Source organism: Lepisosteus oculatus, chromosome 4 (assembly GCF_040954835.1).
Source record: "Lepisosteus oculatus isolate fLepOcu1 chromosome 4, fLepOcu1.hap2, whole genome shotgun sequence".
NCBI classification, from domain to species: Eukaryota; Metazoa; Chordata; class Actinopteri; order Semionotiformes; family Lepisosteidae; genus Lepisosteus; species Lepisosteus oculatus.
The window spans coordinates 27141567-27165986 of record NC_090699.1 but is presented as its reverse complement, the minus strand read 5'-3'; the positions used below and the strand labels follow the sequence as shown (position 1 = coordinate 27165986).

The window sequence follows — 24420 nt, the reverse complement described above, 5'->3', positions numbered from 1 at the left end:
TCCTTGACAGGTTTTTGAATACATATCTTGCATAGCATTAGAGTATATGGTATATATAAATACAATGCCTACTTGCCACAATATTAGAAAATTCCCTAATAATGGGTCAGTTCACCTCCAGTATAATGCAAGGGTGGCTACAGCAGCATGTCATGGCATTATTGCTGCTGATTGCTGACAGATGTCCATGGAGCACTCGGCAAACAACAGCTAATGATGCTCGACAGGTGATGTGGGTGGGTATTGGGTCAGAACCATTATGGTGACTGGGGACCACCACGAGGCACTCATCTTTGGATGAGACATTAAATTGATGGGCCTGAGGTCCTGACACATGTTCATTAAAGATTCCATGACACTGTTCTAAAGAAAAGAGGTGTTAAGCCCAATGCCCTAGCAAACATTCCAGTCTGGGCTTCTACAGTCTGACTTTCCTGTCTTATAATTCCTCCTTAGGTCAATTGGTGAATCAGTTTCTCACTTATTGTTGATATTATTGATAGAGGCTTAATGTGAGACAGGCCACAGCATTAGATCTAGGGGAGGTGTTGTACTCTTTGCGTAATATATTGAGAAACCTGTCTAAGTTTCCTGGCCTAAGACACTTAAGCTTGTGAAAGACAAGGAAAATGAAGTCATGGGTTTCCTGTGGCTGTGTGTAGCCAAAGTGGGACTGTATGAGCATCAAGGGTATTTTTTTTTTATCCTGTTGAAAAAAGAATGGTCTCTTATACTGTATGTAAGAGAACTTGTGTACTGTCAAACACATTCAAATCAAATAGGATTATTATAGAGCCTTTAATCTTTCTTTTATAGTTGATTATCATCCAGAACCTTGTTTAAAGTTAGTGTTGGTAATTTAGGTGGACACCATTGTTCAGAAACAAATGAATAAATACATTAAAAAGAGCACGGCCACTTTCAAGTTTAGCTTTCTGCAGTGTTCACCTGTTCTAAATCACACTTAATGCTTTTCAGATGCATTTGTCCCTTATAAATATTCATAATTGATTTTATTGGTTACTTTAATTGATTTATGTTGTTAATTAGATTATTGATTTTTTAAGCTCTAATATGAACTTTAGGATGGTTTGTTTGCTCTGTGCTTCTTCTTCAGAACTATGGATAACCATATTCTCTGCTAATTAAACATTTTATTACACTTATTAACCAGGGGCTGCAGAATTACCTTCCTTATAATTTACCGTGGTAACCTTTGCTGAGTGCAGTGGCACGAGTGCAATAAAAATGATAATCAATCACCTTGGGCTCGTACACAGCTGTAAACATCTGGATAAGGAGAAGAGGGTCATTGGATCTTTTAATTGGCGCAAGGTGATGAAGACATCATGTCCGATTCTTAGCTGGCTTCCTGATCTGCGTGCCAGTGCAGAGCAGAAAGTTCCGCCTTCTTTACTGATGCAAAGGTCTTGTGTTTACAGAAGCAGATGTGACTTACTGTCACTCAATTGTGGCATTAATTGCTCATTGTTCTGAGAAGGTCACATCATAATTCATTAACAATAATTACTCCCATGACACCCTCTGCACTTCTTCACTCAATTGCTTCATTAAATTACGAGCAACTATCACATTTACTGCTCCAAACAATGAAGATGTATTTGTAATGTAAAGGCGAGTGCATTTAGTTACATTATATTAATGGTGCAATTTAAAGCAGGAGAGCTCTTTTTATGAAGGGCAATTAACCACTAACCATAATTGATAATTCACACTTATTACAATTAGGAAATATAAATAGTGGGAAAAGGATTAATCATCATTTTTGTGGAGTGTGAGAGAGAGAGTGGATTGAGAGTGTACAAAGCAGATCTCATAGTTATTCATCTTACTGTAGCAAGCACTCCTTTGTTCCTTTCCAGTTTTGCATGGCCTGTTATCTTTTGTCGTTTTTTCGTTAACCTTGATTATATCAATTAAAGTCTCTTCCTGCTTATGAAGCAAGCTATAGAAAGCCACTTACTGACTTTGTTAGAATATTTTAAGATTTCATGTGGATTAAGTCGTGTAACATTTCTGAAGTGTGCAAAGTATGTGCATATTGAAACAAGGTACAAGGTAAGAAAATTAGCTCTGTCATCTACTGGAAATGTTGCTTAGGTCTTACTGCTTTGTTTCCAAGAAGCAGGCCCGTAGTTTGCTATAAATCTAAGGAGAAAGTATGCAGATTTGCTTCACTTCTCCAGCCTGTGAGCTACAGTAGAAGAGTTGTCCGATCAAGAAATCCCATTCTTCACCATGTTGCCGTTCTCCTTAATCCCTTTGATTTTTTGGGATTTCATCTTGTTCTTCAGTCTTCCCCCCTCCCCCCCCTCCTCTCTCTCCTCACCACTATTATTATTCTGGCCAGAATCAAGGCGTCTGACCTGAAGCTGCGGTTTTGCACCAACGAGACCCAGGCCACCAGGGGGCGCTTTGTGGCGAAGCTCCAGAAGCTGGGATTCGATATCTCCGTCAGCGAGGTCTTCTCCCCGGCCCCTGCGGCCCTCAGCATCCTGGTGCAGCGCGGCCTCAGACCACACCTGCTGGTGCACGACGGTTAGGAAGCCGAGACCTGACAGGGCACACAGAGACAGACACAACCGGTACCGGCCCTCGCCTGAGCACTGGATGAGCTCTATGATCAATTTGTCTCGGGTTTGAGCCAGGGTCATGTGATTAGCCAGCTGGGACCAGTTTCCCCACAATGTTGGTGGCAGTGGGTTTAGTCGGACAGGGTTCTGTTAAATTTCAGTAACACAGCGACCCCCTGTGGCCACCGAGGCACTTGCAGGCACAGGGTGCTGTTGGTTAGGGATGTGCCTCTCCTCCAGTCATCACTGACCCGCTGGTACTTTGCTGTATTACTTATGACCTCATTACCTTATTACTTGTGATTCTCACCTCATTGTAGAATTTGCAGCCATTGGTCCAGATGTGAAAAACAGAGTTAGCTGTTCATAATCGCATGAGTATAATGAAAACAATAGTTTGTGTTTCTGAATTGAAAAAAGACACAGTGAGCTAGCCTCCAGCCTGCGTGTTTTGAACTTTTCAACTTCCTGTTCAATGTAGTTATTTATGCGTATTGACATAAAGGACTGACCAGTGTACAAGCAGGGAAAAATTGATTGAACCCTTTTTTTGCAGATGTTTTGCCTGAGTTTGATGAGGTAGACAAGTCAAACCCAAACTGTGTGGTCATTGGAGATGCAGCCGATAATTTCTCCTATCAGAATCTCAATGACGCATTCAGGGTTCTCATCGGACTAGAAAAGCCTATACTTTTTTCCTTGGGAAGAGGGTAAGTAGTAGAAGAGTTAATAATTTTGTGCACCCCAGTATCTTGTTGAGCATATTTTTAAGGATGAAGACTTAACAAACACCTAAACCTTTCAAAACATTTTCCAAATAGTCGCCCATATTAAAATACTGTGTTCAACGAGTGCATAAACAGTATATTGCCATAGTGATTGGCCAGTTCTGTTTGTTCCCAAGAGGCTCAGACCTTGGGTTCTTGCAGTCCAGTGCTGGTAACCTCTGGGCAGAATCCTGTGCTGAGATAGTGGACTAGGATAGTGGACAATGAATTCAGGGGCCTCACAGTCAGTTTGCACTGGACTGGAACCAGTATCAGTGGAGTATTGTGTGCACAAGCTTATAGAAATGGGAGTGATTTACTTTCAGCATTTGTTTTAGCTGGGACAGGAGAATTGGCTGCATAATTTCTTATGTCATGCCAGTGTCTGAAAACGAGGCTGTTTACTCCACATGACAGAAGGTTAATGGCTGTTCTTACAAAGGTCAAGGTAGGAGGCAGGGGGAGAGAACCATGTCTGAATAATTGAAAAAGCCAAAGAAAAATAAACCAGAAAATGAGAATTAAGACAGCTCCAGCCCCCAGCCTTTATTTTCTGTTCCTTATTTTTTTAGGCGGTAGGTCTTGGCCTCATCAAGGTAAGTCTCAGATGTGAGAAATAGATGTAGGTCAATTCTTAAACCCAACAGAATCTGTGAATTGGAGCTTAGAATGACCTAAAGATCAAATGCAAAATATTTTATGTAAATGGTGATAACCATCACAACTATCCACCCACTCTTCATCCTTTTCTCTCCCTCTCCCTATTGTACATGTCCATTTTCTGTATTTAACGGAATGTGTCAGTAACTCTTTGATGTAAATAAATAACCTTGAAAATTCACATGTTGCTTCCAGCCAGCTCCCCTAAATTAATATCACACAGTATCAGAAACAGAACAGATGTTTTCATATTGCCCTAGCTAATATATTGTATATATTTCATGTCCAGCTATCCGTCAATCTGCAGTGTAATTACCCGTAGCTCTTACTTTTCACCATAAAGTGTAAAAATAAATGGTCATATAAATTCTTAGCCTGAGTCTTATTGTCATTTTTCCAAAACCCACAATTTCCCGTGTTTCCTTCTGAGTCCAGTTGTTTAAGCTCTTCTGTTTTTCTCGTTTGCCTTCAGCCGCTATTACAAAGAGACTGATGGCCTGAAATTGGATGTTGGGGTCTTCATGAAAGCATTAGAGGTCTGGACAACTCTCCTGTCACTACACTGCACTAGTACAGGGAACTGGCTTCATTGTAGTTGAAGAGTACATTTCATTGAAGAGATACTGGTATAGGTGTCTGCATGACTGGAAGGAATCAATACATTTTCAGAAAAATAAAAAAAATGTCAGACCAGATATTATCATGTGTTGTAGGAATTGCATCTGTTTGCATCTTCAAAACTTTATTTTCTGTAATTTTTTGGAATGCAAAGTTAATAAAGTCAGTTCTTACAAACTCCTTGCACTTAAGGGTTATGGGGTCTTTGAATAGCTGGTTGTATGCACATAAGGCCACATACTGTATGGGTGTCTGCTGCCCTGTATTCTCTGAGTATCAATCCCGAGCCCTGTGCTGGTGTCTGTTTTCCAGTATGCCTGTGATATCGAAGCTGAGGTGGTGGGAAAACCAGCAAAGATGTTTTTCCTGAGTGCTCTGGCAGACATGGGTGTTGAACCTCATGAGGTAAGAGAAAGTACCAGAATTACCAGTGTGGGGATGGAGGTGAGTGAGCAGAGACTTAGAGACTGACGTTTAGGCTTACAGTTTTTTTATGGTGTTGCACTCAGATTTGTACACCTGAGTACCCTATGCTAAATAGATTGTACACTTTTGTAAAATACCCCATGTGGCTGTTTGTTTTATATGATCGTTGTGACTGCTTTGTCTTTGACTAGGATTAAATCCTACATTTTTGTAAACAAAATGGTAAATTCTAATGTATTTCCTACTTTTCCTGCTTCATCCAATTATCCCTGTTTCCTTTTAAAAAAATAATCAATTTTGTATTTATTCGAGTGTTACACTGTTAAGGTGTTGGCATCCTGCCCCAGGCTGTAATGATGTAATTGCTATACTGAGTGTTAGATCAGTGAAGCTGCTCTAATCAATAAAGTCTTCATCAGCCATTTCCCTTGATGATTCTCCCTCATTCAGCCCCTAATTGTTCTTTCCCTTGCACAGGACCTGTTCTCTGAGCACAGTGTAATAGGTTGTTCCCTAAAGCCTGTGTTCCATTTCAGTCTTCCCTCAATAGGCTTGGAATAACAGATTGCTAATGTAACTTTTTAACACATTGCTGACGGAACCTGTCTCTTCAAACTGGCCATGACTTAAACATAGATTGATCTCGACATGAGCTAATCCATTCCTAAGCAAGTGTAACTTTCTAAAATGTCTGTTGTCTTCTTTTATTCAAGGGCTTATTAAATGGCCGACCCTGAGCCGTTTGTGTGTTGCTCTAATAGTCAGGAGAAATCAATGAAAATGCTCTTTTGGTCACATCAATTAATTGGGAAGTCTGGAGCTTTAGATTGTTTTCTGAAAGTGCTTTAATAATCTGCAAAGCAAGTTTGGTTTTGGCATGTAGAGTATATGTTTTTCTCTTGTATAGCCAAATTGATTGTCAGGAAACAACCAGAAAAGGAAAGCTAGATTATACCCTACTGCCACTTGATTTATGTTTTATTAGTGCTAAGTGGAGGTGACAGTTTTTAAGTTCAGAACAAGGAGGCCTAGGGCAAGATTTGAGTGGGGTTCATAGTCTCCTTGGTGTGGCCAGAAAGGTTGTTGCTTAAAATTGAGCAAAGTTATCTGGACCAAATGAAGATGTCTGGAAATGAAATGGAAGCAGGTTTGGTACTGTATTAATGCAGGAGGAGGCCATTTCTCTCACCCATGCTGGATCTTTTTCAAAGCTAGAATCAGCCAAGGATTTACTCTTGTCTGAGTCTTAATAATACATCCTAGCTAGCAGACTAGTAACTGGTGACTAGTGAGGAAAGGACCCCCAGCCACCCCAACTAACCCTGACATTGCTAAGATAGCACTGGAGGGGGGGGGCAATTTAGGTATGTGGCCATAATTCTAGTTATAATTCATAGCACTAGTCCTGAATACTAAGGGGAAGCTTTTACTATTCCATTCTCTCAGGAGCCTGGTCATCATAAGTTTCCCAACATAAACAGATGATCTGGACCAACAGAATGCAGTGTTCTGGTCTGTAGATTGAGCATGCCTTAGTATCTGTTCAGGTTGCAAGAAAGAAAAAAACAATATTTTAAGTTCAGAGGACATGCAGGGGTGACACTGCAAGTGTACAAATTGACCTTATTTCAGACCTTTCATTTATTTAGATTTTTCTGTTCTGATGCTTTCCGTCAGGTGATGTTAAAAGCCCACTTCTGACCGTCCTTCTCTGACTCTGTGCTCCGTATGGAAAGTTAAACGAAGTCTAGATGGCTGGCTGTTTTTATTCATCATGACACAGCACCTCCTGACCTTCATCTTCTAACCAATGATTTTTTAAATCCTAAATGATTTGGGAATAATTGCTCCTCCTTTAGTGATTATTGCCCTTCACTGATAGTAAATCACTACAGTCCCCTGGGGCTGGCCTGCAGCCTCCATATGCCTCTGCCTCAAGATGGCTTCTGCAGGCTTCACTACTCAAGTGGAGCCTGACTACTCCACACTACCGTCTCCTGTCCGCTGGAATTGAAAAGCATGGCTCTCGTACAACAGCTTCATCTTCACCCCTGGAAAAAAGGTCAACATCTTATTTTAAAGAGAGGTTCGGGAAATCTGCTAAGCCTGCTTTTTTTTCTCTTTACCCTTAAATGTCACTCGTATATCTTAGGATACCATAGCACAGGGATTAATCAAGGCCTTTCCACAAACCTGGAAATGTCAGAAATGTTAATGCAGGATGTGGTGCTTGCAGTGTTAATTTTTGCTATTAAACTGATTGTAAAGGATTTTGCATTTAGTTTCCTAAGACAGAGATATTACTACAAAAAAAAGATTTTTATTGCTGTTCATTAAGAGCTACAGCACCAGTGGTAGGTGTACATGAACCTACCTGAACCTGCTGGAAATAAAACCTAAAAACGAGAGAAAAGTTACAATGCTCCAAAAATGTATTAAAATAAACATCAGTGACCAGAGGTTAATTTTGTGGCTTCTAAGTGAGGTATGTAGTATACAAGGAGTGACTTTAATAGTTTTTTCATGTCTGGTGGAGAAATACTTATTGGAGACACCATCTCCTTGAGCTTGGTATTGAAGCTTCTATATTTTCTTATCAGAGATTAGTAAATCAAGCTTTTTTTGGGGGGAGAACACTTATCATTACAGAACTGCTCATGCTTGGAATGTCGGCATTTCAGGTGATATCCATCAATACAAAACAAACCCCCTGTGCGCACACAGTAAATTCTCCAGGTGCCAGTGAGATCATGTCTAATCTGCAGCAGGACGATATAGAGAGATCAGGTAGGGTGTCCACTGTGACAGGGCGTGTGAGTTAGTGCTGGAGCGCTGTGCTGTCTGGCAGCCCCCGGGACTCTTTCTCTTTCCCCTGACAGGCCCTCATGATCGGAGATGATCTGGTGAATGATGTCGGTGGCGCTCAAGACTGCGGCATGAAAGCTCTGCAAGTCAGGACAGGGAAGTACAGGTCAGTGCATTCTGCTCTCAGACTCATACCACACCAGACACCCGGCTTGTGGTCTGAACTGTTGCTCCTTGGCTGTGTGGGTTGTGGTCGCCACCTTGCTCACAAAGTGAGAATTAAGCTGTACACAACAGGCACAGACTCCTGCTGTTGTCTTGTCATTGTCATTGATGTCATTGTCATCAGGCTGTTGGCTTGTCATTGAGACAAAATAACAAAATTCATTTTACTATTTTCTTTTCATAATAAGTGCTTCCTTATCAGGCCAGAGTAGGCAAAGGTAACAAATGTTTTAAATTAACTGTGCCTTTAGAGGGCACTCTAATCCCAGACTTCCAGCTGTTTTATTTTTCTGTACTCTGCAGTTGCCTGTCTTCCCCAGTTAGTTTAATGGTGCTAAAGAAACTGTATACTTGTTGGGTGTTCCACACTGTACTCATAATAGTACAAGTCTATTTTTGAAAACCAGGTTTCAAGGGTTTGAGAGTTCAACTGTAGCTATTTAATTGGCAAAGATTTTCTTCCTTGCTTACCTTTTATATACTGTATACACCCACCTAGTTATGATATTGAAAAGCTGTTTTGTAAACAGTCCTGGAAAAGCAGAAGAAATAAACTTTCTCATTCATCTTTACAACACGGGAAATATTGAAGCCCTGATTTCCAAAGAGAACATTATATCACACCTGGAAATGTAGAAAAATACAGCTCACATTCTGAAAACAAAAAGGTTAATGTGAATTTAGCTTTTGATGAAGCTGCTTCAATGAGCAGAATAACCTTTTCCATGTTTATCACTGTCTACAGCATTATAAGAACAGTGGCAGTCAGAAAATCTAAGGTTTTTGAGAATGTGAGAGACAGAAGCATAGAGCAGCTTTCAAAGATGTGTCACGTGATTGGACTTAAATCACTATCTTGTGCAGCTCTTAATGAAACAACAGTGTCCTCTGGTGGCAGCATCAGCAGCACAGAACTAAACAGAACAGAACTGAACTTTCTCACCTACTAAAATGGGACTTTTCTGTGCACAACTATAAAGATTTAAAACTAAAATAATGTACTTTAAGTGCTACTTTGTGTGTTCTGGTTCTGCAATCTATTATACTCTTAATAAAGGCAATTGGGAACTGGAAATTTGGAACCATTGGCTTAAAGAGTCAAATATTTTATAAGTGCTTTCTCATATTGCCTGACAACTGAGTAAATTGAGTTTCTATTGTTGTACTTTAGAAGACTTTAGTACTTTAGTAGACTTTGTTGTACTAAATATACCCACTTAAGAAAGTACTCCCAAGAGTAAACCTGCATTATATATTAAAAGCTTTTGTAAAGAAATATATATAGTTTGGAAAATATAGACAGTGACAAAGTCTGTAATGGATGTAGGTAGTGAGTACTACAGATATGGTGCTGCCCACAAGAAGGCTTTTTTGAAAATTGTGTAGGGCATGGTCTTTAGTGACTTTTATATTGGAGGGAGAACCTTTAAGTCCACCCCAGATTTCACACACAGCCAGCATATTCTATGGAGGAGAGGGTATGGAGTAGTTTTAGTTTGCACACAAGCCACAGAGTCCTGGACGCAATGGGTGTATTCGGAGTGCTGTAGATACCAACTCAATGTGTACAAGAGCCATTGGCAGTACAGTGTGTTTCACTGGCCTACAGGAGAAATTGTGCAACATCCTGAAGAATAACCACAAAGGAGTACTGTAAATATGCGTACCTGACAATTTATCAGCAGGGCTTTGTGGTCATGTATTTTGTAGGTCAGAATGGTGAGAAGGTGTGGTGTACTTTTGGTTTCTTTTTTGTTTGCACCTACTGTCACATCAATAATCAGTAGAACATTTCTTGGCTACAGTGCACTCCCTGGGAGCAGTCTACCTGGCACAGCGTTGATAAGCTGCTTGTTTCTGTTTGTTTTTTCTGGCTCAGGTGTGGCGTTTTCTGCATCCCAGCCTGGCATTGGGTGAATTCAACTTTGATCAGGGTTAGATCTGTTATTTCTTTACAAGAGGGATTAAAGCAACAACTTATAAAATATGAAGTCATCTAACTTCACATCATGACTGCAGCATTTTTTTTTTTTAGTCCTCAACTGACATGGAAGAACTCACCACTTTATTTTTTCTGGGATTTTTTTTTTTCTAATCTGTGTGCGTGCAACAAAAACATAGCCTTGAGTGTAAGGTGGTTGGCTCAGGTCTTGCATGATGTCCAAAGAACAAACCTCAGAAGGTTAAAAAAGGTGTGGAGCTCCAGAGTGGCTCAGCCAGTTAAGGCCCTTGCTCAGCTTGGAGCCTACGTTCTGTGGTCCACACATTGCCAGTTTAAACCTGGGCCACGTCTTTATCACAGTGTGATCGGGATTTTTTTTTTCATCTGAGCAGTTGGGCGGACTGCACTGCTATGTTTTAGGGTGCTGCTGAGACCCACTTAGGTGGGGAAGCACTTCAGTGGTGAATGGAAGCTATCACTATTATTATTATTATAATACATTTCCAGTCCTACACAGGGTGTTTCCTGTTGAATATTGTTATCTTGGCCTGCTTGGCCTACTGTAGGTTAATGTTTGAAGGTTAAATTAAATTAGTACCGACTATTCACTTTCTGCAAGTGTGAAATTTTCTCCCTAATTTACAAACTTGGCGTTGGAAAGAACCACTGGCAAGTTAATTTGATTTCCAATGACAAGGACTGAGGCATGACCGGCAGGATTCTTGTTCAGAGCCATAATGTCTGCTTAACCTACTGAGGCAGTGCTGACAGTAGCCTGCTCTGGATTATCAGATCATTGCGTGCGGGTGTCTACCCCTTAGTCAGAAGGTTTAGGAGCTGATGTCAGTCACCCTGAGTAAATGACAATTGGTTGTTCAGATCAGCTTAAATGTTTTTACCGTGTCTTCTTACTATGCAACACCTTGAATGAAATCTGTGCAGCAGACTTTCAAGTTGAGCCGAAAAGTGTATCTCAGAATTTTACAATCCGATTTCCTCATGGAAGAAAAAGTTCCGTTTTAGTTTAGAGGAAAAAAATGAGTTCAGTAAGCCCAGTTTTCCCTGTGGGTCAGCTTTATGCAAATTGGGTTTCAGATTCATTCTAATAGTTGTATGACTTGGGACGTTTGCTCACACAGAAAATAAGGAGAGGATTTTTTTTCTGATAACTATGTTTTTTAATTAGTCTTTTCAGTAGAGTTATCTTTCAACAAGAGTTTGTCATGGAGATTTTGTGTTTAGATTTTAATGCTAAGCAGAGTGGAAAAGACCACCATGATTTACACACTTTATTGGTAGGTAAGGAATTCCTGTGCAAGCAAATTTGGAAATGGGCTTTCATTTCAAGATATCTTTAAAGTAATTGTGTTAAGTAATTTACATCTCAGGCATTTTAATTTGTCTGCTCAGACAGACCAGTTTCATTATTCTTCTGAAAATATATTGCCCTTTATGCCCTATGGTCCATGTAATAAGGTCTGTCATATGACACTATGAAGTTATATTATACCATATTATTTTAAACAGAAATGTGCCAGAAATGGAGAAACCTCCGTAACTGAAAGTACTGTACACCAATAATTAACCCATTCTGAAGTCTGATAAACAGCCACTTATTACAGACCTAATTGATATATTTGTTTAACTGGGCCAGACCACTGAGATTACAATCTCATATTGAAGGGGCGCCTGCACAGGACGGTAGCCTAGTTTAAACTGATTGCAGTGTTTTTTTATTCTTTCTAATTGCTCTGGTAAAAGGACTTTTAACAGTTCACTTCAAGTTCAATGGTTCCATTCAAGTGTCGATGTACATTTCATTTAAAAAAAAACACAAAAATAGGAACACTTTCTTGTGTGTTAGCAATGTGTTAAAAGAGAGTTGAGGGGCAAGGAGTTTTTTTAAATAAGACTGTCCATGATTAAAGAAATGAGACTTTAGGCCCAGTTAAATATCATCACTTACATGGTATATAACAATTGTATATTGTATATGATAATTACTATTTGAATGAAACACCAGTTGTCAGCTCACATGCTGTATTAGTTGTTCCCTAACCCATTTACAGTCACCTTACTGAACATAATTGCAGACGTCTTCCAGAATGTTTTCAGAGCTCTGCAACACTGCTTTCTTTTTAGTGTGCACGTTTTGAATGTTTTATCTGCAAAGAACCATTAAATCCTGCCATACAGTGCACAACAAGCTTTTAAAGTGACCTTCTGACTTCTGTAAAATGAGAATCTCTGTGCTGTGGCTGGACTTAATTACTTTTTCATTGTCTCTACATGGACAGACAGTGACCCCCAAAGCACCACAAAAATTTGCCAAATGAAAATGAGGTCTTGAGTTGTTTAGAAATCCTATTTTGGGATGGGCATTCACTGAGGACAGAACTTTTCTCCTGGCTGATGTTGTGCGTGAAGTGCCTGCTAGCACAGGACTGCTGTTAATGGTGTTATGTATTTGTAAGTTACAGTTCCACAGTGGTGAGGATCGGTTCTGCTGTCTGTACCAGTTCCAAAGTCTATACTTAAAAACAGAACATTTTTGCTTTTTTTCCATTCGTTTTTTAAAGAAATGTTTCTTGCATGTAATTTCCATTATATTTGTTCCTCTTTCTTTAGTCAGAGACAAAATACACTGTTGTGTTTTACATCCTCTTCTTAATGGCCTAGCAAGTAAGTGGGGAAATAAGTTCCGCCTGAAATCATTTTTCTGTTTCAATTTTTATAGTTAGATATTAGTCTTCACCTGCAATATTTAATTTGTTATTACTTTTATAGGAAGTCATAATGGAAAGTTTCTAACGACATTGTGGGAAATAAGGAAACTGTGACCAGTGGCTGAGTATTACAAAACATACATACAGTTCTCAGTTCTAATAGATTCACACACTCAGTGGTAAAAGAATGTAGCCAAAATGAAGCCTTATAAAAAAAAAACATTTTCTTTGTTAACTCGAAACACTGCCTGACAAGGAACATTGAGCGTTTCCAGTTGCTAGCACACTCTAAAATGTTTATAGGATTATTTTTGTTCAGTGCTTACAGTAGGAGATTATGTCACCATAGCTGTTTAACTCCAGGGCTGAATTAGGGAACTCCAGGTCAAGTGTTTTTTTTTTTAATTATAACAACAAACTAAGATTTCTAAGTTGCACAAGCAAGGGAAAAATCTATTTTCTGGGACGGGTCCAGTGGTTATGTGGATAATGTACTGTATATATATATATGAATGCATAATACTGTTACTGGCCACTGCAGTCGCTCCGTACTGGAGTCTCGCCTCCCCAGGATCAGGTATCTCCAAACACAGATGATGTACTAAGTGTACCCTGAGTCACAACTTTACTCAGCTTCTCCTCAACTTGCTTGCCATTACTTCGGAAAACAAGTCTTACTAGTTGATGAGTTGATGGCGATCAGACACAGGTAGGAATGAACACACTCCCACACTAAACCTTTTTTTTGTCTGCAGAGTAAATTGGTTACTTTTTAGTGAGAACACACCCAAATGAGGGCAGCTCTGAAACTCCAAAATTGGTACAGGGTTGATAACTATATACTGTATAAATCCAATTTGACCTTTTAATAGCCCAACGCAAATTTATTAAATATGCCCAAAATCAAAACTACAATCACTTAGCCTGTGATTAAGAACTCAACTGGAGTGAAAACTAATAGTGTAACAAATCAAGAGATGTTATTCAAGCTACTCAACTCACAGTTTTCAATTTTCTTGAGAGATGTAACTTCAGAATATAACACATATTTATGCAACCACATTTTAGGACTTTATATATTGCCTAATTTTTAAAAACTGAGCTTTCAAAAGTAGTGAAACAATAGCACAAAGTTTTGATCATTTTAAGAAAAATGAGAGATCAGTGTTAATGTTATAGTTTTACAGTGTAGTTCTAAACAGCCATTGAAAACTGTTTCCAACTCTGTGCTTTATCATTGCCCTGCTAGGTCAAACAGTCTTTCGCTGTGTGCCGCACATAGTATTTTAATTGCATGAAAAACTACATTAGGATTGTGAAATGAGTTTCTTGTATCAACAGGTTTCACACAGGCTTAATTTATTTGTCTTATTAAATCTTAAGAACATTTTAAGTTTACTGGGGAATGCGAATAGGGAATGTTTTTATTGAGGACTTTGATTTACCCTTGGCCCTTATTCGTTAGTGATGACCATTTTGACATATGAACATCTGGCCCCAATGTTAGATGCAGTATGATAGTGGATGATGCAGGGCTGAGACATGTGCAGGAATGGGATGTCTGTTGCAGCACTAAATCACTATTGCATTGTGGAACTGGTGCTTGTTTTACAGACTGATCCCTCCTGTCGGAGAGGAAAACTGTTCCAAGTGGAGCACGTGTAAAATCTAATCGCAAGGCTCCATTTTTCCTGGCTCTAAAAATCCACTCTGCCTTTGATAAGTAGGGATTTCCTGTGCAGTTATGCCAGTTTTATTAATGGAGTTGAACTAAGTAAAGTCATTATCCCTAATGCACGCAAGGAAGGAAAGATCATTAAGTATGAAATCTCAAAGCTAAAACGGTAAATAAATTCCACCACAGCAATAATAGCTTACCAACAGCTCTGGACTCGTCAGCTCTTTGCTGTTTCGCCTCATCAACCCCCTCTTTGCCTTTCTCCTGTTGGGCTGTTCTACAGTTCTGTCCTGTCTGATTTGCCCCTTTTACACTCAGCGAGACTTACTGAGATTAATGCTGCAGAAAGAAAATGAAGTCCCTTTTATTACATTATTCGTAATGCCATCTCATCTCTCAGTTCCTTAATTAAACCATTAATTGCTTGTGCTGATTTTTTTCAGTTGTTTTCTGCTCTTTGACATTTGGAAATCATTCCATTTTGTAACTCAATTGGAACATAAACCAGCAGACAAACCAGTCCTACAGGACCAGGGTTGGGAACCGCTGCAGTAGAGGTTGGGAAAGAATCAGAAACCTCTAGGAAATTGAGCTCTGTGAATTGTTTTATGAAACCAAAAGTATAACTGAATTACACATTAAAAGCTTTAGTGAAAAGACAAGTCCTAAACCAAGTACCTATTGGATCTGCACAGCAAGTTTTTACAGACAATAGAGTTGCTTTAAGTAAACCTGGATCTATACCATTCAGTGCCTATAGAAGAGAGGGAGAAAATTGAACTCTGCTTTGCGTTTTACTGGGATCCAGTGCAATTTATACAGGACAGGAGGTAGAGTACTGTAACTTTAGTTAGCATTTTGTATTCCGTGCCCGTCTGATTTTCATGTTTTTTAAAGCTACAATAATTTTAGAGAAAATTCAATACACTGTTTTCAACCTGTTATTTGTGGCAGTTACTGATCAAAGGCCCATTGTGAAGTTTCTTTGTCCATCAGTCATTATCCATTTTGTGTCTTCTGGCAGACAACAGAAGAACTCGGGTTTCTTCAGGAGTAGTTTTTCTTAATGACTATTGTTTGGCCAGAGAGCAGACATAATCCCATAACATCCTGTCCTTCAGGGTTCATCTGTGTTTTGCTGATTTTTACTTACTTAGTCCAGTCAAGCCACTTGACTGACCTTGTGCTACTTTAAGAAATAGAGGGTTTTTTTTATTCATCAGCAATAATCAATTGCAACCAAAAAAAAACGTAATATTTATAGGCAATTTCTTCTGTTCTTCTTCAAATGTTTGGTTTCTATTAAAACATATTGTACATACAGCCGTAGTAACAGCTGTATTCAGTAAATGTAATGGATTGAACTGTGATTTGAAATCTGACACTCTCCAAAAAAAATAACTATGTGCAATGTTGTTTTAATAATAAAATTTAACCTTTATATACCCAAGTGCAACAAAATTGCATCTGTTCATGGTAGGAAGCGAATGGAGATTTCTGATTGGTTGATGGGACCTCTGAGGTTTTCCTATTGGTTGTAGCATTATTGACTTGTCAATGAATTCTAAATTGCAAAGAATACATGATCAATGATTCAACTTTTTTTGAAGTTTTATTAAGTACTTATTTTTAATAATTGTTTGAACCACTAAGGAATGTTAGTGTTTTTTTTTGTAAACTGAAATCCAGCCCTGAGAAATGTAACTACAACTGTTGTCCTTGCACCCGTATGGTAGCAAAAATGATGTAAATGCAAGTTGATACCAGGTACCAGTTTTTAACATAGTAATTATTAGGGGATGATTCAGCTTCAGAGTGGAAAGATAAACTTCACATGCTTCAATCTCAGACTCATTTCCGAAATAAATTGCTGGCATACTGGTGCCTTTTTGTGCTGCAGTTTATAGCACCACCCTAAAGCCCTTTCGGGAGAAGCCTGGGGCTCTGCAATGTGCTAAACAGGCCCCTTTGAACTGAAACAGGAACCACATATTTTCCTTTGTTGCCAGTCCCTCCTCCTAAACCAGCGCCAGAGCACCAAAAAATAACAGTGGAGAACATCGTGTGGTAAAGACTTCTTTTGTTTTTTATAATAGCAAGCAGACAGATAAAGTAAACACAGCATTATTTGGGGCTGCTGTTGTTCCCAGCTTGTGAAACATGTTAAGACTGTTTTTCTCTTGAGGATGCTAATGTACAACCTGTTTGTCTTGATCCAATCCTTCTCTGCCTTTTTGCTGAGAAAGAAAGTAAAACAGAAAGAGAGAAGACAATGGACATTGTGTAATTTCTTTCTCTGTCATGTTGCAATTAGTACCCAGCTCACATCTTTCTTTTATGCTGCAAATAAATTAGTAGTGAAATGGGATGCCTTGAGTGCTTCAAAAAAAGGCAAATATGTTTTTGCTAGATTTGCAAAGCACATGAGAAGAAGCTAATCAGTTTGCCGTAGTTTATTCGATAATGACTTACATGTTGTTGGAAATTCACATATTCTTGTACAGGCATCTTGGTTTGCCACATTAACCACAGACTTTGAACTCGAATCTAGTTTTCACTCCTGACTGTGAAATGAAACTACATAGTTGAAAGTTGCAACTATAGAACAGGATAAACTTTTAAATCTGTAGGTCAACCATGAGTTATGTTAGTCATAGTTTTTTTTTATCTATGTCAGCTTATTGGGGTTTTTTCTCATGCAGAATTTGTTGCATTTTTTGCTTAAAGAGAACAGATTTAAGAGTAATCAGATTCTCCATGTTTTTCTTAGCTGCACTGTTCACTTGTGAAATGGTATATCATTTACATGTTACTGTTTTTATGGCCTTGCCAAAGCTGTAGTTAGCATCCTGCAGAACTACAATACTTTAACACAAACAGTGCATAGCGCATACTGTCATATTGGTTTCATTTTAGGAACAAGTAAAGTTTATTCCATGCTGAAAAGAGAAGAAAAGAAACACAGTGTTTTGGCTGTGGAAACTCTTCACGTTTCTTTTCTTCTCTTTTTAGCATGGAATAAACCTTTCTTGTTCCTTTGCAGCCATGCTGACACAGCTACCTGCTTGTATTTCATTTTATACCTTAACTTGGGTAAAATAGCAACAGATTAATTTGGACAAAATGAAGCACACAGCTAAGCAAATAATAAATTCATTAGATCTAGTTTTAAAGGATTTTTTATATTAATGTAAAGCTGTTGTGTTAGCTCAGGAACTTTAGGTTATTAAAGAAAGGTGTGGTTGTGAGACAAAGGGTTTAAAATATGGGAGAGTCCTGAGTTTTGTATGTTTAACAGCATTCGGGTTGTCATCACTGTTGTCTTCAGCAAAGCAGCGTTCAACAAGGTGACCTGAAATTCTGAGAAAGATACTGGTGGTTTGTTGGGAGGATTCATGGTAAAGGTCACTGTGACAGTACAAAAGTTAAACTGACTACACCTCACAGGCAGGTCTTCACCATCTCTCCTTCTGTAGTGAAAAGCTCTCCTTTCAAAGTAGGTAGCACTTTCAGTGCCACACTGAAAGACTAATGCCTTGTGCAAAGAAATTCTTTCTAATAATTGAGGAATACTCCTCACTCATGTGAACAGCTCCAGGCCTCAGTTTCACCTAGATGCAATGTGATTCACATCCAAAGGCAATAAAGCAGAATGGGCAAGATGGAAAATGAAGTTGAATGTCAAATTGTGCAGTGAAAATATGATGAAACCACACATCTTGGCAACTATTCTGTGAATTATTGTGAAACTGGATTGGTTTTAAAAGACACATCATGATCATTAACCCCTTAGAAACTGTTTGTTCAAAGAGCTTTCACAGCTGTCAGAATATTGGCAGGCCTCCTGTGCTAGACTTGTGCAGTAAGATAACTGCTCTGCAGAGTCAAGACCAGATCCTCCCTTTTATAGCATTCAAAGGAAAGCCAGTATAAACAGGTCATAAACCTGTAAGAGCAACTATCTGTACCATTAACAAATGGTATACTGTGACATCACACTAAAGTCTTGGCCTAGTGTGCATAGTGAAGCCTGCTCTCATTTGCTTCAATATTTAGACACTCAATGTAAATAATTCAGAGTGGAACAGAACATTGTGTTTCTTCATCACTCACAGTTCCTTATGTATGCAGGCTATTAACTGTAGCTTTCATTCTGAAATTAAAACTGTCTCTGTGAGTATGGTTTGAAGAGGTAATCTGACATCAGTAACCAGGACTGATGCTAACTGGTCCTCTGCAGTTTTAAGGGCTACACATTCAAGTTATTTTAATTGATGTGGGAAAACAAGCAGTAGCCTTCAACAATCTGTAAAGCCCTCTTCAGGGCCCGAAAAGCTACCGGATGGATAGAAGACACTCTTATGAGTGCAGGCAAAATTTTTCTTAGCTATGCATTATTATTTTGGTTTTTGAAGCAATTTCCAACCCATAACATTTTTGAAACCGGCTTGTTTTTCTTTCAGCGAGGCTAGCCTAGACAGAGAAGCAGCAAGACGCCTTTCCAATGGCCATCTGAAGTCCAAGTCTCCTGTATGGCAGGAGCCGGATCTTTGTCATCCCCCGGGAGTGTGTTGTATTCTGACTCCAGCTCTCCCTTTATGGGCTGCGCTCTGCGAGGCACGAAACCTCTCTCTTAATTATTAATGATTCCTTTACACAGCGACACAGCTAATTCTGTCATTTACAAGGTGAAACAACGCTTGGGCTTTGTCTCGAATATTTCTTAGCTGGTGGTATTTTTCCATTCCCTGAGCAATAAAAGAAGGGAGAGAGAAAAAGCCACCCTGCTTAACAGATGGCATATTGAAACATTACACTGCACCCTAAATACATGTCTGAGAGCTCTCAGCCACATCAATAAAGATCTCAGCCTTTTCGCAATAGCAGAAGAAGGGATGGTAAACATTGGTGTAGACTTGCACTTATAGACACACTCACGCACTCCAGCTACAATAGGGGTCTTTCTTATTGTTCCTTTACACACATGCTCTGGATTAGAGGCACATATATCCTTAATGCAAACATCACTCAGGTAATTCCAATCAAAACACATTTCTGCAACGCAGCCCCCAAGGAAAACAATCCCATTCTGCTGACAACTGAAAAATGAGCTTTATATCTCCAATAGTTAATACTCTATAACAGGAAACATTTTTCTTCTCTTTGTTAAATACAAAGCTAACTGAAAAGACAACAGGGCCGGGCCCCACATATACATGATGCTTTTGAAATCTAATTAGAGGTGTTGTCATACATTTTTGTAATGCAAATCTATGCTAGTATTTCATTAATCACATAGATCCTCATGCGGAGAGGCTTTTCATACAGAGGCTGACAGATGAATTGTCTGTAGTGATGGCCTTTGAAGCTCTCTACAGCATGAGTTTCATTCACCTCCCAACATGCTTGTAAATCCTCTCCTTTTAAATTGTAATTTAGAGGGCCTCCCTATACCCTTGATATAGGCACTCAACCAAGTGCAGGTTAAGTTCTGCGATCATGGGTTTGAGCCTGGCTCTTATCTGCAAGCAACGACAAGCAGGATTTCCTATGTTGTGGCCCACAATTGGCTCAACAGGCTTGTAGGGTCTCTGGAAGGCCTTGGGAGGGCTCCATGGCACTTTTAGCTCTGCAGTGCTGCTGATAAGGAAAAACATGCTCAACCATTTGGGCAGAACATCATGTGTCACCCATGACATGATAAAACACGTCCTCATTCTCCACTGTGTGCAGTCATGGGTTTGTAGCTGCAAGACATGAAAGACATTATTTTAAACAAAAATGTTATTCAGATTATGGTAGTCCAGGAGATCAAAGATCATTTATATCACAGATAGTGTTATATGAAGCACATTTTCTCACTTCCTTAAAAATAACAGGAAAATCTGAGAATCTGGTCTCTCTGAAAGCTTGATATTCTGGAAACGTCCACTATTGTTGGTTGGGTCAGACTGTCAATGTACTCAAGGGAAAGAACCAGACAAAGGACACAGCCAATCTGACATCAAATTAAAACCTTTCGTGTGGTGGTTTCACTTGCAGATAGTTGCAGATGCAGATAGCAGTGTCATTTCATAGAACATTTGCAGAAGGAATTACAAGACAACGTTGAAGACGGGTTTGGTTTATCTGTCCCATCAGTCCCTTTGAAGGAGTCTTTCAAGCTTGGCTTGTCTATGCTCCACTTACCCCCACAAGACATAAACATCATCTGTGCCTGGTCCATTAGTCAACTCTTATAAGTAGTAACTAGGCTTGACTGTAAGCCTCCTACACAGCCCATTACAGGATATTATTTTGTGGAAAAAGTGGATATTTTTCCAGCAGTTCAAGTGTATCACACTAGCTGAATGTCTTGTTTCTCATAGAAGTCCCAATTACAGCATATTAAACCTAAGAAGTAGTTCCAGAAATAAACATCTAGATCCTTTGAGGTATAAAGGCAGTATTTATCTAGCTGCAGCTGTTGCATTATTCTCTGTTTTTCCACTTCTTCTTTAACTTTTTTTATTGCTTCCTTGCTTATTAATGCTCAGCCCACAGAGAAAGCGAGGGAGGCTGATGCTAAGACCAGTGACAGCAGCTTAAAGTAATTGAATCCTTTTTTCAGAATCCAATCAGGTCAGTAATCACTCAAAAATATGTATTTATCCAGAGAAGCTGGTCAACAATGCAGTCTTAGTTACAGTTTTGGCCCTGGCCACTGCTCTACAGAGAAAGCAACTTTCAGGCATCTTAGATCACACCACATGGGAAATTCACTGAAAGTGTAATTACAAATATCACCAATAAGAGATTTCTGTCTCACTTCAGTTTAGGTCATCCTTATACTTTATGTCACTCCAGGATTAACTTCTAATAACTATAATATCCATTGCCTGAGCATGGCTGCATCTAAAGACTTTCCAACAGAAAAAAGGCTGCAGCAAACTTAAAAATATACATCAATATCTAACATAATCCAGTGGTTATTTTGGTATTACTCATAAACTAAATTGTATTTTAAGATTTGCTTTTTTGTACAGGTATATATTATATCAATTAACTCTTGGCAAGGGGGATGTCAGAATGTCGGTACTATGTGCAAAGCAGACAGAGTTAGTCGACTTGGTTACTTGTCTTTGCTGTGTTAAAAGTCATTTTCATTGACTGGTTCTTTCTTCATTTTCTTGGAGCGCAGAATATAGAAGACAAGCTGGAATTAAATTACTGAACTTGTGTTTGTCCCATTCTGAGTAGGAAGGAAATAATGTTCAATATGTATGAGGTAAAGATTTAAGATATCAGAACAGATGGCTTAATGCACGCAATTGGAATTGTTTTTTTTAAGGTGGTATTTGGTGTAACTGATATTAGTTGGTTTTGTTGTTCAAAAAAATGTTTATGAATTCAGACCAACTCTTAAACACGCTTTGCTGCAACGTCCTTTCAACATTTCATGGTACCTGTGTGTATAAACAGCTTGACAACTTTGCAGAAAGATGTATGCATCATTTGGTGGATAGATGTATATTTGACCTGAAGCCCTAAAACCCAGGCTCCTCAAGGTTAGTTTTTAGTGTCACATTTTTTATTTATCTTATATGTTTTTTTGTAAGATTTGTAAGGACTCTTTGTTTATCTTTAATACTTTTACATATGTCCTTCAAATAATGAAGTGAAAATCTAAGCAAAACAATTTGTTCAGAAACAAAGTCAGGAGGAGGTTATTTGTGTTTTGTCCACAGATACACTGTACACTTTACACTACATGTATGTTTTTGCCTCTTGATATATTCACTGGCCTGTATGAGGTTTGTTGGGTAATGTTTTTTAATAAAGTATTTTCCCAATCATTAAACAGGCAGCCAACTGGCCTCAAAGAGTAACTTGAACAGTGTTTGAACCTGCATTGCGTGGCAAAATGATGAATGCTGTTGTTGAAAATGGGAATCGTGCCACCTCTTTATTGAGAGGTTATACTGTACTCCCCTTGCCTGCACCACAACAAAAAGTCAGCCTATTTTATTTACCAGCGTAGCTCCTATAAACTCTTTCTGATTGCACAGGTGATGATTAGGCATCTTTTTAATTGTTATCTGGTAAAACAAAAGTATTTAGATCTGCATTCTGAAGTGGTCTTCTGGCAAATTTGTTTAAACTGAATTACTGTTGTGAACAACATTAGAGTTGGCAACTTGAGAGTGTCTCACGCTTTGTGCCAAAATCTTCTGGTCCTCATTTGTTTGGCAATTTATTTGTTTATTTGACATGAAAAACATACTTTGCAGTGCTTTCAGGCGGAATGTTTTTTTTTGCTTTTCATTTGAAAACATAACACCAAGAGTCCTGCTCCTCCTTCGCTGTGTCTCCCAGGAGGCCTTTCTTAAACAGTTCAGTCCAGCTGTGAGAAGAGTACAGCTCAGCAGCTCAGAAAAAAGGATTTTTCTTTTATTGTACCTCATTGTTAATTTTTAATTCCCTCCTAATTTACTTAGTTAAATATTAATTAATTAACAGATTAATTAAATACATATATCTAGTATACATTTCCAGAACAATTCATAGTCTTTAGTTTGCAGCACAGCATCAGGGTGCAGCACAGAGGTATGACAGGAAGTGATCTTTGACATTATTGTGTTTCACTAATGATAAGCCATGCGGTTCATTTTGTGAAAAAAATATTGGCTCAATCTGGCACTATTTCTTTGAATTAAACACCAGATTTATTCTCTAGGAGAAATCATAACTGATTTACATATAGCATACAGAATGCAATGCATCATAACACAGATTTCATTTGCTGTAGCCTCCTTTTCCACAGCAGAGCATTACACAGAATTTTAAAACAATACAGATTTACTCATAGGTATCGCAAATTACAAAGAGTTTACATAAGATCAACGACAGCTTGATAAACAAACTTTTAATGACAGACACATTTGCTCCTTGCTCAAAGAAGTTAACTCAGCATCTGAAAAACTCTGGTGTGCAGAGGAAGGTGGGAGCTTTGAGGAGTTGGACTCATTAAACAGACAATCCCACTATGAGTGATTCTCCTCAGTTAGTCATCTTGCTGGAGAAATTAATGTGAGAACAGTGTATACATCTGCCTACATTCAGGAATTAAGTGCATACAGTAGTCAACCCTCAATCAGTCTGACCAGGGAAAGATAATCAGGTTGTACTGGGGAAGTGTGTGTGTATATATGTAGTTGAGGAGCATTAAAACTAGGGTCTGATGGTACTAAGAATGATAGTCATTCTTAAGAAATTGAGGGATGTTACTCATAAACCCCCAAGTTAAGATTACAGCACTCCCTTAGGATTGTAGTAGTTCCCACAGACCAGAGAATTGCAAATGTTATATCAGTTTATATTAAAGAGAACAAAAAATGAAAAGGGAAATTCCAGACTAATCATATCATTCTCATCGTCACACAGGACTGGTGGGGTGAGCTAGTATCTACAAGGTAGTTGGCCACACCTCCATTGCCTATCATTCAAGAGCATGGTAATTAATTCAACAGGAGTCTTGTACCACCTGGGGAAAATTATTCACCACACCTGCATCAGGTGGTTCAAGACTACATAAGCCATGATCTGAGAGTACTCTGGAACTCTGTCATAGAGTTCTCTACATCTCTAGCTTCTTTTGAGTTCCTGAGCTGTTGCTGTGTTTCTTCCTACATTCACCCTGACTTTGTTCTCTGGATTCTCCTCTGGTTCTTTGTACGGTGTCTCTTGGTTTTGAACTTTGCTTGTCCCTGTTTAATTACCATTCAAGAGCATGGTAATTAATTCAACAGGAGTCTTGTACCACCTGGGGAAAATTATTCACCACACCTGCCTCAGGTGGTTCAAGACTACATAAGCCATGATCTGAGAGTAGTCTGGAACTCTTTCATAGAGTTCGCTACATCTCTAGCTTCTTTTGAGTTCCTGAGTTGTTGCTGTGTATCTTCCGTATTCACCCTGACTTTCTCTGAATTCTCCTCTG

The 24420-nt window shown here is 38.8% G+C and overlaps 1 protein-coding gene across 3 annotated transcripts in view; it reads left to right on the top strand.

Moving 5' to 3' along the window:
* The window catches only part of lhpp (phospholysine phosphohistidine inorganic pyrophosphate phosphatase), a 32889-nt gene that overhangs the window by 3753 nt on the left and 4716 nt on the right, over window positions 1–24420 (top strand). For 2 of the 3 annotated variants that reach the window (XM_006630521.3, XM_069189004.1), the window contains exons 2-6: window positions 2372–2559; window positions 3151–3304; window positions 4494–4557; window positions 4952–5044; window positions 7945–8036. In XM_006630521.3, coding sequence (XP_006630584.2) covers window positions 2372–2559; window positions 3151–3304; window positions 4494–4557; window positions 4952–5044; window positions 7945–8036 — 591 coding nt within the window. Of the gene's footprint in view, window positions 1–2371; window positions 2560–3150; window positions 3305–4493; window positions 4558–4951; window positions 5045–7944; window positions 8037–18904; window positions 19059–24420 lie in introns of all 3 variants that reach the window. The other variant, XM_015347010.2, reaches the window with a different exon arrangement.